Source organism: Colletotrichum siamense, assembly GCF_013390195.1.
Source record: "Colletotrichum siamense strain Cg363 chromosome Unknown KSG_Cg363_contig09, whole genome shotgun sequence".
Classification (NCBI taxonomy): domain Eukaryota; kingdom Fungi; phylum Ascomycota; class Sordariomycetes; order Glomerellales; family Glomerellaceae; genus Colletotrichum; species Colletotrichum siamense.
Genome location: NW_023501022.1, coordinates 3,422,066 through 3,438,359, shown reverse-complemented (window position 1 = coordinate 3,438,359; position 16,294 = coordinate 3,422,066). Strand labels below are relative to the sequence as shown.

General features: G+C 56.4%; 6 protein-coding genes across 6 annotated transcripts; 4 read left to right on the top strand and 2 right to left on the bottom strand.

The window, feature by feature from the left end:
* Positions 1-1,554: 1,554 nt before the first annotated feature.
* CGCS363_v013624 (uncharacterized protein) lies at positions 1,555-1,899 on the top strand (the record flags this gene model as incomplete). Its single annotated transcript, XM_036645473.1, has 1 exon — positions 1,555-1,899. One exon carries the CDS (start codon positions 1,555-1,557, stop codon positions 1,897-1,899), a length of 345 nt encoding a protein of 114 aa, XP_036489108.1.
* A 2,692-nt stretch (positions 1,900-4,591) lies between these two features.
* Positions 4,592-6,012, top strand: CGCS363_v013623 (Uncharacterized protein; the record flags this gene model as incomplete). Its single annotated transcript, XM_036645472.1, has 2 exons — positions 4,592-5,113; positions 5,224-6,012. 2 exons carry the CDS (start codon positions 4,592-4,594, stop codon positions 6,010-6,012), a joined length of 1,311 nt encoding a protein of 436 aa, XP_036489105.1.
* A 1,745-nt stretch (positions 6,013-7,757) lies between these two features.
* CGCS363_v013622 (uncharacterized protein) lies at positions 7,758-8,886 on the top strand (the record flags this gene model as incomplete). Its single annotated transcript, XM_036645471.1, has 2 exons — positions 7,758-8,340; positions 8,405-8,886. 2 exons carry the CDS (start codon positions 7,758-7,760, stop codon positions 8,884-8,886), a joined length of 1,065 nt encoding a protein of 354 aa, XP_036489104.1.
* Positions 8,887-8,928: 42 nt separating this feature from the next.
* Positions 8,929-9,886, bottom strand: CGCS363_v013621 (Uncharacterized protein; the record flags this gene model as incomplete). Its single annotated transcript, XM_036645470.1, has 2 exons — positions 8,929-9,532; positions 9,693-9,886. 2 exons carry the CDS (start codon positions 9,884-9,886, stop codon positions 8,929-8,931), a joined length of 798 nt encoding a protein of 265 aa, XP_036489435.1.
* Positions 9,887-10,138: 252 nt separating this feature from the next.
* On the bottom strand, positions 10,139-11,395 carry fol3 (putative dihydrofolate synthetase; the record flags this gene model as incomplete). Its single annotated transcript, XM_036645469.1, has 1 exon — positions 10,139-11,395. One exon carries the CDS (start codon positions 11,393-11,395, stop codon positions 10,139-10,141), a length of 1,257 nt encoding a protein of 418 aa, XP_036489434.1.
* Positions 11,396-12,441: 1,046 nt separating this feature from the next.
* Positions 12,442-14,294, top strand: CGCS363_v013619 (uncharacterized protein; the record flags this gene model as incomplete). Its single annotated transcript, XM_036645468.1, has 3 exons — positions 12,442-12,452; positions 12,781-13,366; positions 13,419-14,294. 3 exons carry the CDS (start codon positions 12,442-12,444, stop codon positions 14,292-14,294), a joined length of 1,473 nt encoding a protein of 490 aa, XP_036489612.1.
* Positions 14,295-16,294: the final 2,000 nt, after the last annotated feature.

Below are 16,294 nucleotides of genomic sequence, written 5' to 3'. Positions count from 1 at the left end.
GAAGAGGGAAACGAGAATCCGATCACCGTGGTGTGGTCGGGTGGGTGGTCCTCAGACGGTCATTGATATATATACGTAAAGAAGGGAACAGTGCTTCTCAAGCGGGAGAAAGACAAGACGAAAAGAGAGAGAGTCCCTTGATGAACCACGCGTAGTTAATTTTTGACGTCCCCCCTCTGGCGCAAATATCGAGCGGTGGTGGGAGAAGAATCATGCCTCGACAATGGCAAATCTCCTGATGCGGGCTGTAGGGGATCCGGAGCGGTGTACAATGCGCCGCTGGGGGGGGACTTGGGGACTTTGCCTTCTGGACCAGTGTGCTGTGGCGCAGCGGGTATCAGTGGGGGAAGGGGACATCCCTGCCCCGCTGTGGCCAATCGTTCGGGACATGTGTTTTGCCTGACTGCTCTGCTTCGAAGTGGTGGTCGCACCAACGAATTTTCGTGAGGAGCTCTTTTGGGGGGGAGAGACAGGGGATGCTGTGGCGTAGCAGAGAGAAAAAAGACATCGTTATTTTGTTTCTGGTGCTGTTGAAGGCTGGAGAAGGACGATCTTGGCCTTGCCCCCCTTGTTGTTTCCCCTGAACCACCAACACCACCACCACCACACCCACCCCAAAGAAACGGTTGAGGGAGGGGAATTGGGGAAATTCTAGAACCCCCACTGCACCCCTTCTCCAGTTACCTCGCTTCCCCTGCAGGTCTCTGTGCAACGCATCTGGGGGAGAAGGATAGGCGCAGCAATGTTATCGTGCATGTGCGAGATGGAGCACCACACCTTCATCCGCCTCCGTCTCTCCCTCAATGGCTTTCGTTAGAGTCTCACGAGCGAAGCTGGGATCTGTTTTCGTCGCTTGTGCAGAGCCAATGGGCATTTCGGTGCAGGTCATCATCTGACGGGGTCTGTACGCCGTCCTGTTGCATTGGAAGCTTGAGTGGAGGATGATCCCTGCCGCTATTAGAACTGTAGAGTTCGTTCTTCTCTTTTTTAGCTTCATGTATGCGGCCTGTTGTGGCTGCTGTCTGATCAGGTACCGGATGAAGATTACGTCGTATATCAAGTGATTCCCCCAAAGATACGTTACGCATTGCTCGTGCTGTGCGCGGGGAGAGGCAACGCAAGGACGATCAACACCGCGTGGTGTGTTCAGATTCGGGCCTGGGGAGGGAAGCCCGTGAGTGGATGGAGGGAAGGACGCCGATCCCCCGTGTTTTTGCTCTCCTCCCGCGCCGTCCTAGGTTCGGCACTGTGAGCCGCGGGCCGGTCAGAGACATATTGGGATGTCATATCGGAGCGGTTACATTGACGCGAGTGATTGGGCTGTTGAGCATGCCGTCCCTGCCGCGTTGTTTATCCGCCATGGTTATCCAGAGTTGCTTTTGCAGAGTGAAATTAAACACAGATTGCTCTCGGAGGGAGCTGGGCCGCGGAGAGGGGGAGGAGGTCAAGAAAGTCGAGACATAAAGTTGGGCCAAGGTTTGACAGGACGTTGCGACGAATGCTTCCCTCCGCTGGCATTCGAGTTTACACATCACGACAACGCGAAACTTCACCATGCGCCTCGTCCTACTCTCGACGCTCCTGGCGTCCGTCACCGGCGTGGCTGTCGCAAAACCCGAGAAGATCAGGGGCGTCAGCGACCCCGTCTACCACTTGTACCTCCAAGCATACCCGAAGGACAAGACGGTGCCCGTCCTGGGGCCCGAGGCCTCAGCCGAGTCTTTCAATATCGCGGGCTCCATCCAGAGCGCCAACTCGAGCTCGTACCTGAACATCGGAAGCGATACCACGTCGTACAAGAGCCTCAAGTTTAGCAACGCCTCGGAGACGACGGCGTGGGGGCTCGAGGGCGACACCATCATTACGACCCAGGGGAGCACCTGGGGCCGCCGTGAGTGAACCGTGCCATTGTTATCGTTTGCTGCATCATTCAGGAAGTCATTGTGCTGACCACGCGAGAGAAACAGAGCTGAATTTCTTGGTTTGCGAGCTTGAGCAGGGGTATTGGCAGGTGTACCTGCAGACTGGGAGTGACACGCCGAGCGGCAAGACCTGCAGCAATTATCAGACGATCCATCTTCCGTGCTTGTGTTAGGCAGATGCAACTTTGGCCTGGGGTTGGCTGGTGGTGGGTTGGTTAGTTAGGTGGAGGATGAGCTGTGTGGACGTTACATTTAGGTAGCAGCCAGATGATCGCCCTGTCAAGAGGCAGCCCGGGGCTGCTGAAGAAACATTCTGTGTGTGTATGCGCGCCTGCGTGCCTGCTTGTCTTTGTGCGACTCAAGAAAACATGGTTTTTGTGATGCTTTGCATAGATGAACAGGGAAACCGTTGGCTGTCAGAGCAGGCGGCCCTCGGCGATCGGCCGGCGCGAGTTTATTAAATCCCGATGAGAGCCTTGGGTTTAGAGGTTGTGCGACTCAATTTTGAGTTACTTGTCAGGTGATATGGGTGGGAGTTCAGGTGGCTGAGTAAGTTGTTGTTGGAGTAGGTGCTTGATGCAGCAGACGAGGATGAAGCTGTTTCGTCGCACAACGCAAGGTTACCATCCTCAGAGATACATATGACTGCAAATACTCAATAGACTGGATGTAGGAGGCGCAGGAGAAGCAGAGGCAGCAGACAGGTGGGCTCAGGTTGTATATCGGAGACTTGGCGGCGACTTCCGTGCATCAACATGATGCGCATGCTGTGCTCTGTTCGCATCTATGTCGAGAATAGGAAAACGCTCATCAAGGTAAGTCTCACGTGTGCTGTTGAGAGCCAAGTTGCGGTCCCGGAAAAAAGCAGTGGCACGCGAGACCCTTGATTATTGAGCAATTGGAGTGATACTTCCCTGTCGCGGAAATTCTGCGCCGGGAATAATGTTAGAAGAAACGAAAGAACATGGAAGACAAACCGTCATAATAACGGGCGGTATCCGCGTGAAGCGACAGTAACTCGAAACGTGGGCCATATACTAGAGTGATCAACACGGCGTCCAGTGCCAGCATTAAGAGCAACAAGTTGGTGTAGAAATGTGATTGAGGTTCGCGCTTGAGGCAGCAGAACCTGCAAGGCAGACCGAAGACACAAAGAACGGCTGCGAGACAGCGTTTCTAGATTCCGAGATTCCCGTCAAATGCTCATTCTAACTTCAGCTTGATCGGTAGATGGAGACGTCAAACTGTCCAGGTGACTTGCAGGATGCAGCGACTCGAAGCCTAAGAAGGGTTAGGTGATGTTGAGAAAGAGACAGACGAAGGAGGGGCCCTATGATTGGCTGTCACATGCAGAGTTCACGACGAGCAGCCAACAGTCGTTGGCCAAGGGCAGGGATGATATCAGAAGGGAGTGGAATGGCACAAGCAGAGTGGAGGCACTCTCCATTGCCAGGAACCTTTAGCTGCAGGACGCTCTGCAACGCTGCAATAACCGCTGCAATATCTTCCTAATTTCCAACAGGGCAAGGGGCCATTGATTCTGGACCGGCTGGGTTTTGGAGGATCCAGACCGGACCTGCGTCTGGTAATCGCAGAGGGCGGGCGATAGGGGCACGCGACCTGGATGATGTCCTTTTTTGCGCACCAACTTAAATATGCGCCTCTCCAAGCAAAAGGTACAATACAGAGTATTTTGTGCTGTCATAAGCCAGCTTGGCGCCCTCTGGCTTGAGCCTACGTAGAATGGGATTGTTGCTGTTTGTCAAGGCAGAAGAGACAATGAAACCGTTGCTATTATGCCTCTTTTCTTTGAGAGTGGGACACCAGAGAAAGAAACAGTAAATCAAAGACACCTGAGAAGTTGCAGCTTCACCGCCAGCACCAGCCAACCACCAGTCTTGTTGTGCGACAGGTACTTCCCAAGCCAACAAGAGGCTGGTTCTTGTGGTTCTGTGTCTGTCCCAGTGTCTCTTCCACCAGCCTGTCTGCACTCTGCAGGCTGGTCATTAACGCCACGTGAAGATAAGCTAACCTGGAGGCCTTCCTGAGCTTGCACGCACCGCACCCTGTCCCTACCTCACCTTCACAAGTGCCAGAAGTACCTACTTAGGCGAACGGGACCACCAGTAGGACCGGCCTTAGCCTTAACGATAAGCCCAAGCTCCAAACTCTGGGTCCCAAGAGCCCAGGCAGAGGCAGGTTTGCATCCGCTTGCGCTTCCTGCCACCTCGCCCAAAAATCTCCCGTCCCGGTTGAATTTAATCACCCAGGCTTCCAGACAGCGGCCCACCTTTGCGCTCCTTCTCCTCCGAGCGAACGCGAAAGCCCACGTTCCACAATCACGGCCTCACCTACAGCTTTCAGTTGCTGTTGAACCACCACAACTCCGACTCTGCATCGCTGCTCCCTTGGCTGACGAATCGAGAGAGAGACGACCCCTTCCCTGCTCCGACTCCCATTTCGGCCTCGGTCCTCTCAACGTCTCGGTCTCTGCACCGCACCACCGGATTACCTCGAACGACCCCGAAAAGCACCACCAGACGCTTCCTCCCTCGCTCTCCCTCCGAACGAGCCCCCTTCCATATCGGTTCGCCAGCCAAAGTGGCCGGCCATCGCCAGAAACAACCTCCTCTCTCGGCGCGGCTCCAGCAAGCCAGCTCGTCGCGCCGATGTGGTGGTTTTTCCGCATCATCGCTAGCGCCATCTTCTTGCTAAGCATAGTCCTGTCAATACCCGTCGCCTTCGATGTAGGAGGCAGAGACAGCGGCTTGGCCTACAGCCTTGCCCTATGCGGCTTCTACTTCGTCTACTCCGCCATCGCCGTCGTCACCCCCGCCGAGTCGCGCGTCCGCTGGGCCATCAATGTCATACTCCGTTTGTCGCAATGGATTGTCATCCCCGGCCTCCTGATCTGGGCTCTCGGCCGCTTCGCTGTAGACGCTGGTGCGACCAACTGGGTGGAGAGGACGCTGCAGGGTATCACGAGCTCCAAGACAACGTCGTGGGGCGAGTGGGTGTTTGGCGAGGGCGGCGTGATCGAGACCATTACCCTGGGCGGCTGGGATAAGACTCTGAGATACTCGAGCCCCGTCTTCCAGCTGTTGGAGGGCTTCTGCACTTTGCTCGTCATCCAGGCCGCAGGCCAAATTACAAAGTGGTTGGTCAACAGAGGAAGAAGCGATACTTGGGTTGTAAGTGGAAGCTCCGATGGTCGAGTCAAGATGTCTAGATTGTCCCTGCGGGGACATGATATCGACGCTCAGAACCCCGTTCTCTTGTACGCTTGCTAACGTCATGCCAGATTATTCTGCTCGCTATCTCCGGCAGTGTTCTCGCCAGTGCCGTCTACTTCCTGTGGCGCGTCGCCCACTTCTCTTATATTGACAACTTTGATGCGATCAGCATCGGCGTCACCATGACCACGGCCTTCTTCCTGTGTGCCTATGGAATCGGCAGCGGGCGTGGAAACCCCATCGAGTCTTCGCTCCTCTTCGCATACGTCGTCCTCTGCGTCTACCAGATCTTTACCGACTACCTTCCCTCAGAAAACACAGAGGCTGAGCACAACCAGTCCTCGCAACCCGAATTCCCGCCGCTCCCACCAATCATCATGGCGTCTTATTCAACTCTCTTGCACATGCTCGGCTCACTTCCCCACGCCGTTCACTCGTCGCTAAGTCTTCTTTATGCCGCTTTCCAAACCATCACCCCCTCCGTTATCATCTCTCTCGCTTTCCGTCTCCTCGTCTTCTACTGCGCCACCCGCATCATCCCTGCAGTCCGCGAATCCGGTGCCAGGGCGCTCATGGAGGAGCCTTCTCTCGAAGATACGGACGCGGCCAACTGGCTCATCGGTATCATCACTTACTTCTCCCCGTCAATCCTCATCGCCATGTACACGAGTTTGCTGCTGCAACATTTCTCGACCAACGACGGGCCAGACGGGTGGACGCTCAGAGGCGGGGACCCCGGCGGCAACGTGTGGCGCTGGACAAACGTGATCGCAACCATGAGTCTGTACGCCATTGAGCTTTACCTCGGCGATGGAGACCACGACGGCGGTCTGACGAACCACTGGAAGCTGGACTGAGCGACGCAACGCGCTCTACCGTCTTTCTGAATCTCGTCTGGGACATGGGCGAAACACCCTGAGCTCTCGGGGTCTAATGAGCGCAACCTGCTTGAGTATGTGGGGGCAGGACACCAAAAAAACCGATTGATCAACGTACATAGGGTCGTTATGACACAGGGGCTTTGGGCACGGAAAGGGTACAGGAACAGGCACAATACGGCGTTACGGGAGGAAATCTGCATGCTCCAATGGCGACTTTTTTTTGTTGACCAAGGATTCTGCGGGGAGGGCTTTGACGGAACTTTTGACTTTGGCAGCCCGGGGGCATATTACTATTACTGCCTCGAGCTTTTCTATCTTGCAGTAGGAAACTCATTTACTAAATTCACCGCATTGGAAATATTGTTACGTTCTGGCATCGTGAGCGACGTTGGGCGTGGGCTGAGGTGTGGATGCAATGACAGAGGTTCTGGTTTCGTTAAGCCCATTAGCTGAGAGCACAACTCTGATTTGCCGTTATGTATCCGTTCACGTTGATAATACGGGTATGCCTAAGCCAGTGATTTGATTTCCAACTTCGATAGTCGGTCGTGGCTAATCTGTCGCGAAGAGCGCAAGGCCATGGGACAGCCTGAATAGTCGACGATCTATCTAGTCACCTTCTCGCCCTGTCTTTCTCTGGCAGAATGATCTGGACCATGTGCCAGGGGGGAATGGTATCGCCTGGAGCTATAGATGCCCATTGATGAGAGACCCGGTCGCTCCTTCCCAACCATCACCAGCAGCACCTTCCCTCGTAACCACAAAGAACCCCCCTCTGCTCTCGCCTCACCTACAAGGCACCCAAGCCCAAGCCCAAGCCCAGGATACTTGGCCAACTTTCGTCTGGTCTGCTTTCAACAGTTCGACAGGGAAACCACCCAAGTGGCCCAGTCGGTAAAAGCGAAGCTTAACAAGTTCCTCTCTAGAGATGCAATCTGAGTCTGAGGGGGGCGCTCGTTCGAAACACGCGAGGGCCTCGAATTAAAACGGTGAATCGTTTTTTTTTTTGTTGTTTTGTTCTAACCTGTCTATTTTTCTATGTCTTATTGTTCTGTTTAAAGGGCCTTCGCAGGATGACACTCACTAGAAAAAAAAAGAAGAAGAAATGTCTCTGATATTGCCTGCGTATTATATAAAGTATAGTTTAAGTATACAATTATTTTAGTATTGACTGTTCTATATATTCCTAACAGCAGGCCTATAAGTAGTTACATAAGTCGTAGCTATACCGGAACGAAGTCCCCACGTTTTTGACACCGTTGTCTTCGTTTGTATGCTATCTCAAATGTACGAAGGCGATTCCAATGATAATTCGTCACACTGGGTCTCAAGTGGTGGTCAAAACATCATCTCGGAGGTTCAAACCAATATTGAACACATAACAGAAGCCAAAATTTAAGAGAAGATGATTTGAATTGTTTGTATCCTCAGAAGCGTGATGCTGCCGGAGTCCTATATGGGGACGGACAGTTCATGGAAGCAGCGGCGCCCGCACGGGAATAATGGGTCCCAGCTCCGCCGTCCGTCTCAACCCCGACCTCGGCAACTGCTCGTCCACCCCACCTACAACTTCACTTACACCTCACAATCTCAACCTGCTCTCAATCATTACAAATCCATATCATTATCTCCTCACTGCATCTTCACCTCACAAACAGATGACCCCCATTCGTAGTATCACATCAACGTAAGACCCTTCAAACAAAGAATCAGAAGAGAAAATGCCGGAGCAAAACCCCATGCAACCCACCGCGGGGTCCCCCACGGTCTCGAAATCCACAGTCCTCATGTCAGGCCTTCTCGTCGACGTCTACGGCCTCGCGGAGCTCTCACCGCTCCGCCCGACCGCCGTCTCCGTCCTCTGGCTCTACCACGGCCGCGGCCGCGCCAAGGAGGACATGGGCGCCTTCGCCTCGCGCATCGTCTCGCAACACAACGCCGCCGCCACCTCTTCTCCGGCAACGAAGCGCGGCCTCATCGCCGTGGCGTTCGACCAGCGCAACCACGGCTCGCGCCTCGTCTCGGACAAGGCCAACGAGTCCTGGCGCGGCGGCAACGAGAGGCACGCTGTCGACATGTACGCCATGGTCGCGGGCATGGTCAGCGACACGAGCGGGCTGATGGACGTCGTCGAGGGGTACCTCAAGAGCGAGCTCGGCGGCGGGGCCGGGGCCGGGGAGTGGAGGGTCGACCAGCACGTCGCGCTTGGGGTGAGTCTGGGCGGGCACAGCACGTGGCAGGCGCTGTTTGGGGAGGAGAGGATGGTGGGCGGGGTTGTGATTATCGGGTGTCCTGATTACATGGGTGAGTCGTCTTCCTTTTCCTTAGTCTGAGGTACATGAGTGCTGACGATGGTGGGTTTGAAAAGCGTTGATGTCGGACCGCGCGCAGAGGTCCAAGCTGGCGACCTTCTCGGCGGAGGACGCCGGGGCTTCGTTCCTGGGCAGCAAGGACTTCCCGCCGGACCTGGTCGCGGCGTGTCTGCGGCACGACCCGAAGGGCATCCTCTTCGGGACAGGGCCCGTGCCGACCTCCGCTGTCTCTGAAGCCGCTGAGCAGCAGCGGCTGCGGGGCCTGCTGGACGCCCGTGTGAGGGGGAAGAAGTTCCTCGTCTGCTCGGGCGGGGACGATAAGCTGGTGCCGTACTCCAAGGCGAAGCCGTTTGTGGACTTCTTCCAGGAGGCGACGAGGACGTGGTACGCGGACGGGGGCGTAGTGTTTGAGAATATTGTGTACGAGGGCGTGGGGCACGCGTTCAGTGAGGGCATGATTGAGGACTCGTGTCGGTTTTTGCTGGATGTTGTCAACGGGGCGGTCGAGAAGGGAGCAGAGAGCAGGTCAAAGATTTGAAAAGGTGGTATTAATTGGGCTTCGAAATGGGTATGTATGTAATTATGCCCACGGCCTCTTGGCGTCCTCCGTGAGGGCCTCATGGTCGTCTATTATCCTAGTTACGACACCGCTTCTGCTCCTCTCCTCCTCGCTCGCGAAGAGCCTGTCACGTAGATTCCACGGGTTGCGGGCGCGGCGTTTGCGCGACAGGCTGGGCCCGACGCCGTGCGGGTCCTTTGTCCACTCGTCCACGGCGTGCTGTACGCCTGCGACGGCCCCTTGCTTTTCGATACCATCGCCGTCACCCGGGGAGGAGGCTGTGGCGAGCGCGGCTTGCATGCCTGGCGGGTCGATGCCCAGATACGCCACGCGGTCGAGGGGGAAGCCGATGGCGGCGCAGTGGCCGTCGACGATGCGGGGCTTCTTGAAGGCGTGGCTGACGACGGTGAGCTTCGCGGGCCAGGGGGCGGCGGGATAGGTGCGATGGAAGAGGAGGAGGGAGTGAAGGATGTTGTGGTAGGAGTCGAGGGCCTGGGTGTCGTTGTGGATGCGGGATGTGAAGTCGTCGTTGTCTGCGGGGAAGATGTCAAAGTAGGCGTTTGCGGAGGCGAGGTTGGCGTAGCTTTGGGATTCTGCGAGGGCCGTCTCTTTGCGCGTTGGGCCTCTGGTTTGGGTGTTAGTCTCCCATGTTCAACGATTTCTTGAGTGGTATGCGGCGACCGGGGACAAGAGAATGTGCACGAGACCAATGAGACGCTTTGCTAAATAAACGACTTTGGTGCGGTTTCCTTCGCCAAGACGGAGTGGGAGCCGGGGTAGCTTACCCGGAGAATATGAGCGCCGCCGCCGGGTCATCCCGGAGCGCGGTGAGACCGGCCTTGATGTGCTCGATGAAGGTCGGCGTCTCGCCGGCTTGGAAATCGGCAATGAGCCACTCCGATTCGTCTCGGCCGTTGGTGGGGCCGCCGGTCCAGATGCCGTGGCAGCAGACGACGATGAGATGAGTTGGGGGGTTCATGGTTGATTTCGGGGATGAGCAAGGCGGGTTTGTTTGATGAGAATGAGTTGGCTTGCATTGATCGTACTGTGGGCGCGCTGGTGGATCATGTGATCGTGTGGCGGTGAGAGGCATGTTTCGCCGACAGTGTCATGGGAGGCGTGGTAGACCTGGGGTGATGCTCTCGTCAAATACGCCCAGCTCATATATCTCAAAGCAGGATACAAGTGGAATTGGATATTTCAGAGATTTGTTTTAGATTGTGTTGATGCCTCAAGCTATCTCATCATAAGCTCCGTACGCATCTCCAACGAGATACAAACTGCCAGTGACTACAATAGGACCATTGTCCGCATTGTCGACGGCCCACTTCATCGCAGCGTCGAGGCTCTCGTCACCCTGGTACAACTTCTTTGCACCAGCCTCGGATGCCATATCACGTAGGGTAGCTGGAGGCAGAGACTCAACCCAGGGCATCGTCTCCCGATGGGAAAATGGCACACAAGCAACACTGTCACCGGGCCTCAGCAGGGTTCGGAGCATACCACCAGCGTCCTTCCCGTCCTGCTTAGATACCGACACTATCCAGGTCACGGGCTTATCCGCAACTCGCAGACGCCGCTCGACATATGTGGAGAGCGTTTCCGCAGACTGCGGGTTGTGTGCACCATCAATAAGAACGGGCTTGTCCTTGCGTGCGGGATGCTTCTTGCTCACGTCCAGCCACGATAATCGGCCCAGATGACTGACGTCCTTCAAGATGGGCAGGGCTTGCTCGGCCGAGAGTTTCAAGTCGGGGTACGCAAGCTGGAAAGCCGTAATGGCGCAAGCCATGTTCTGGGCTTGGTGCGGCATTAGCTCGGACCGGTAGAGCGTTTCCAGCAGACCGGTCTGGTTTGTGGTGAGGTGCAACGGCGCAGACACGCTTTCGGCATGCTTCCGGAAGACCTCGAGGACTTCTGGCGGATTGCTGCCGTCGACGACGCAGGGCACGCCAGACATCATGATGCCGGCTTTCTCCTTTGCGATCTCTGGCAACGTGTTGCCGAGAAAGGCCTGGTGATCGAGACCGATCTTTGTGATGACGGTGACCTTTTTGCGCTTGAGGACGTTGGTCGAGTCGAGTCGTCCGCCGAGGCCGACCTCGACGATGCCCATTTGCACATCGGCGTGCGTGAAAACACCAAAGGCGATGAGAGTCGTCACTTCAAAAATGGAAAGTTGCTCTTGCGAAGAGTCCTGGGCCAGCCGTGTCTGTTCATCGTCCAGAATCTTGTGTCTCACATCGTTGTAGACATCCTGCTGGACGGGCGTACCGTTGATCTTGATGGCGTCGCGGGGCTCAACGAGGTAGGGCGACGTAAAGAGGCCGTTTGAAATACCGAAGGATTTGCACAGAGCCGACAGATAGGTACAGGTTGAGCCCTTTCCATTGGTACCGGCAACGTGGATGGCATCCCACTTCTGGGGTACGCCCTCGAGAGCCCTCGAGATGCGGTGGAGGCCGAGGCTGATGCCCTTCATGGCCATGTTGCAGTTCGCTGCTAGGTCAGGTCTGGGGTTTGGTGAGCTTGGCGGGGATTTCGGTACTTTCAAACCGAAGCTTCAGGCGCGGGCCATGAGGGTACGAATAAATCGCCGATAGTATCTCGGCTCTGGAGCCGAACGGACGGAAGCCAGCAGACAGGGGCGGTAAGTAGCCCGGCAACGGATCCAAATTCCTCAGAGTGGCTCCTCTGCCTGGGAGTGAGTCACTGGAGCTCACTGGTGATGGACGGGTCTTGGATTTTCAGGGTCCTGGAGTCGCATCCGGCGACCACGTACCTTACCTGGATGGATGCTGTGGACGATACCGTCCAGTCAGACCGACCCGAACTTTCCGCCATTGGGTCGAACCTACACGTGAATGCGGTGCGGGAAGCCCACGCGTGGAAAGCACGACGGGAACAGGCCGCCCAGCCCAGCGCAGCAACACGCGCATGAGCGCTGGGCCAGGTGCCGGGCTGGCAGGTGTCTGTTGGTGCCGCTTACCTTATCTTGCAGCAAATTGCCATAGCAGCCACGGAAAGGGCGATCGGTTGCGAGGCGCACGCGGCAGCTGTAGCCAGTCAACGGGGCGACAAAATCCCCAGCCACACCTGATCCAAGCTTTCCGCTCTCCACTATTCGCCGAGGGGTGGCCGTGATTGGGCAAAGATGACCTGCTTTCAAGAGTGGGCGCCACAGGGGCTGCTGCAGAACGGTGGCCAGCCACTCACAGAAAAGAAAGTAAAGCGGCTATTCCCCAAAGACGCTGGCCTTTCGTCTTTTTTCCCCCTTCCCCTTCCCTTTCGCCTCTCCAGTCCAGTGTCCTCTCACCCAAACCCGTCCCCGTCCCTGTCTCCATCCCCCATTCCGCCCGCCCGCCCCACGAAAACGAAGCCTTTTAGCACCGCTTCGCGCATCGCGAAACCATCGCGACCACGGCTCCATTTCCATCAACGACGACAGTCGCTCCATCCAATCCTGCGACTCGCCACCTACCATCCATTTCTGCCGCCCTTGGTCGTTGATATTGTTGCGCACCTTTGCTCAAGATGGGACTCCCGTAAGTCTTCCCACCCCTGCGCTGCCCGGTTGCGCTGCGTTGCCGTTCCGCCGCGCCTGGTCGGACGTTGGCTCAATTTCAGCCCGCCCATCAGTCGCGCCCACCGCATCAATCCAATCCAATGCCTTCGTTCAACCCCGTCTCATCTCTTGTCCATCAAATCACCAATACCGTCCGCGTTTATTTGATCTCGAATTCCCGGCCGCATGATGGACGACTCGATTTCGTCGATGCCGAGACACTCTGCAATTCCCATCGCTGTACCCGGGGGTCTCATCCCACTCTGCCTTCGCATCCCCCGCTAACCTTGCAACTTCCCCATCTGCAGACTCTTCATTGCCCCTGTCGAGTCCGACCTGCCATCCAAGCTTGGTGATAAGTCGGCCTCTGCGCGCCAGCCTCGCTCTGTCATTCGCCGAAGCCGACGCAACGTCGATGCTCGCCCCTTCCGTCGCCGCGCCGCCTTACTTCGCGACAACTTCCCCACTCCTGGCCCCGAGCCGGTTCCACGGCACCGGTACCCATGGATTGAGTCGGGTCATCCCCCTCCCCCCGAGGCCTACGCCGCACCACCCCCGCGGACCACCCCGCCCAGCGATGCGGATCGTTCGGCGCCGTCCGCGGAAAGTACCGAGTTACGCGAGGCTTTGCGCGAGGTGCGCAGTCGCGGCGAATCCAGAGAGGCCCAGCTGATGTCGCTCTTTGGCGAGCGCTGGGCTCTGGAAAACGTGCCTCAGCCGCCTCGGAGAATTCCCAGCCCTCCTTCTGCCGAAGAAGGTCGTTCCATATGGGAGGAGATTTCTCGCCAGTATAACAGCGCATTTGGCGAGCATGAGAGGCCATCGATGGATATCATCACAGATCCCGTCGAGAGGCGGAGACACCGCGCTCAGGTTGTCGCTCGCATGTCTATGGTCGGTCTGCTTGTCGAACACATGACTGAATCGTTGTGCTGACATGCTGCAGCCTGCCCCTCCTGTCGCTGCTCGATTTGATAGAAGTCCGGAACACCCAACCTCAGCCAGAGCATCTGGCCGTTCTTTGCGTGAAGAGTCGCGCAGTGAATCGCAACCCTTCCGCTATGTCCGTCGTCGCTTCGGTCATTTGGGCGAAAACCCCACCGCAGACGGTCTCGGGGACCGAAACAGGAGCCTCAGCCCAGACGAAGACGGTGTGTGGGACACGCTTCTCACCACCTTAACCCCAGATCCTCAGCCTCCCAGTGCCGGATCGTCATTTGCTTCGGCATCGGCATCGGCATCGGCATCGGCGTCTCAGTCACAGAGCGCCGGCGCATCATCTCGCACTTCTCTCACCGGACCTGAAATGGCCGAAGAGTCTCTGGAGCAACCCTGCGAGTCCGGAGTTGACGGCTCTGATAGCGAGGGACAGGAAGATCTTCACATGGGAAGGGGCTGGCCTGACCACTGGACGATGAACTACCCGTCGAGGCATCGGCGGTTTGTGGCCGATTTGGATGCCAATGACCCGAGCAGGATTTCATTCGTTCGGGCGGACCGGCCGTTCACTGACCGGGACGCAATCGAGATGCGGCATCGTCGACGCCTTGAACTTGCTCGACACTATCGCAATGCGACACGTGATCTGACCCCACCGACGGGCGCTCTGGATCGCATTGCGAGGGATTCGAGCGAGGAGTCTCGAGGAGCTGCCGCGGACGCCGATGGCGATTCGGCTCCAACGAGTCACAGTCACACGCCGAACGATAACGCTCTTCATGGAATGCAAATGATCATGCGGAACCTAGCCAGAAGGGAAGACATTCCTGATGAGTGGTGGGCGGGCGCTGGTCTCAGCAGGACTTTGCCCGAAGAATCTTAGAAAAGGGGGGCTATATTTGATCTTCATAATCAGTTTTCACGTCAAAAAAACAAAAGCGACAGGCGGGTCCAGCGGCTCTTGCGACGGGCTCTTTTTTATTTTCAGAATTGGTTGGAGTCTAAAGGGATATGGGCGCGAATGCGGAAATGATGGGGTCCCCGGCGCGATGCAACGGCATGGGCGGGCTGTATACTATGTGTATTTGTTCGGCGCGAAGAGGCGTCTTTGTCCTGTGGGAGTTCTCACGATGGCGTACGGGTTCAAGAGAGCCTAGGTTATGATGAGAGAATGAAGTGGTGAGGCAGCCGGAGGCTGTTCTCTAATTCAAAATTGACCACTCAATGTTGTGATTTTCGTGATAGGCATGTTGAGATCAAGCTGATTAATGGCGAACGAATTAGCTGAGTTTAGGAGAACGGTCAGAAATTAGTCTGCGGTGACATTTGTCGAGGTCCTGGTCAGCAACGATACTTCGTCTGACGGTCGATCCATACGATGATGTGGGCCACGTCCCATTTAATCAGGGCAGTGCAGAGGAATGTATTTTGAACCATTTTCTTTTGCATTTCTGAGTATCTTTCAATAAGCTACCCATCCCATCGATCGAGGCAGCTGGTACAATATCACATCAGGCATATGCAATCCGTGCTGGCTGCTGTTTAGCCTGTACTGCGAGTAGTGCCTTAGTTCCTGAGCTTTCACGAGACGTTCACGTCGTTGGTTTAGGCTGATGCAGGCCGCCGGGCTGGCCACTCACATGTCACAATCTGGGGGTTAGCCTCCGTGTGTTTTTTTTTTTTCCTGCCGTGCTAGATGCTGATCACTTCTCTTGGGCGGCGCCCCTAGTGTCTACTCCCCCCTTGTTCAAATCACTCGGTGACCTTGGGGAAGCACAAGGGCGACCCGAAGAGACGTAATGAGAGGGTCAATCGGTGGCCCGGCTTTGGACATGGGGATTGGATGGAGGACAGGGACTCGGGGAGGGGTGGGAAAGCTTGAGAGGAGAGGTAGGGGTAGGTCAACCGCTGTATTCGGCCGTTGGCAGGCAGGGGAGGGTTTGTTGACCTTTTTAGACGAGACACATTGTCACCACGCAACCTGAGCAACGGGCGGCCGATATAACCGCGCAGGGCCCTGTTGACTGTTGACTTTTTTGATGTGATGTGTGATGCGATGTGATGAGCCCACTCCGAGTTTCTGAGCCAGACTTCTCATGTGTCAATGGATGAGCAAGTCGATGGAATGTGCAGGACGGGCGCTCGGCCGAGTGTGACGTTTTTGGTGTGTCCGAGCTGGGGATGGTCTTCTTTGGAGAATGGAAGAAAGTCTGGGGAAGCCTCAGGCAGTCTGGAATGCGTGCGCATCTAAGGCAGGGTACATTGACAGATGTATTCACTTTACGAAGTGCTCACGGCCAAAGGTGAGGTGAGAAGTCCCGCAATGACAAAAGTGACGATGGACCGGAAGGAGTCTGTTCTTTTGTTTCCAGTTCAGGTCGGATGGCTCTAGCGGGTGCGTCTAGAGCTTCTAGCGCGTGGTGGCCCTGGTGCTTAGCGCGTCTGCCCAGCGTTCGTTCACTAAAAGTAGGCACACCTCGAATGCCTGGCCACCACATGGTGCTGGGCTGGTCTCTCGACCGGGTGGCCCTGGAAGGATTTGGAGAGATGGAATGGAAATGGAAGTCACCCCGCTCGCCCCTCACGGCGGGCAGCGCAGGGCAGCTGAGCCCGTTCCCAAGGCCCCCAAGAAGGAAGCCCCAAGGCTGTCCACTTGGCGTGTTGGTGTGTTGGTAGGCCGGGGGCCCCTGTAGGCACAGTGGGTAGTGGGTGTGATAGCGACGGCGGCGGGTGCGAGTGGTGGCACAAGCGCCGCGAAGAGTGGTTCCCTCTCAGCAGCGCAGGGCACCTACGCATCATTGTCATTGCTGCTGCCCTTGCGACCTGACAGCGAAGGGCCTTGGTCCTTTGATCTTTTTGGAGCACCCCAATGCCGGTTCAGCC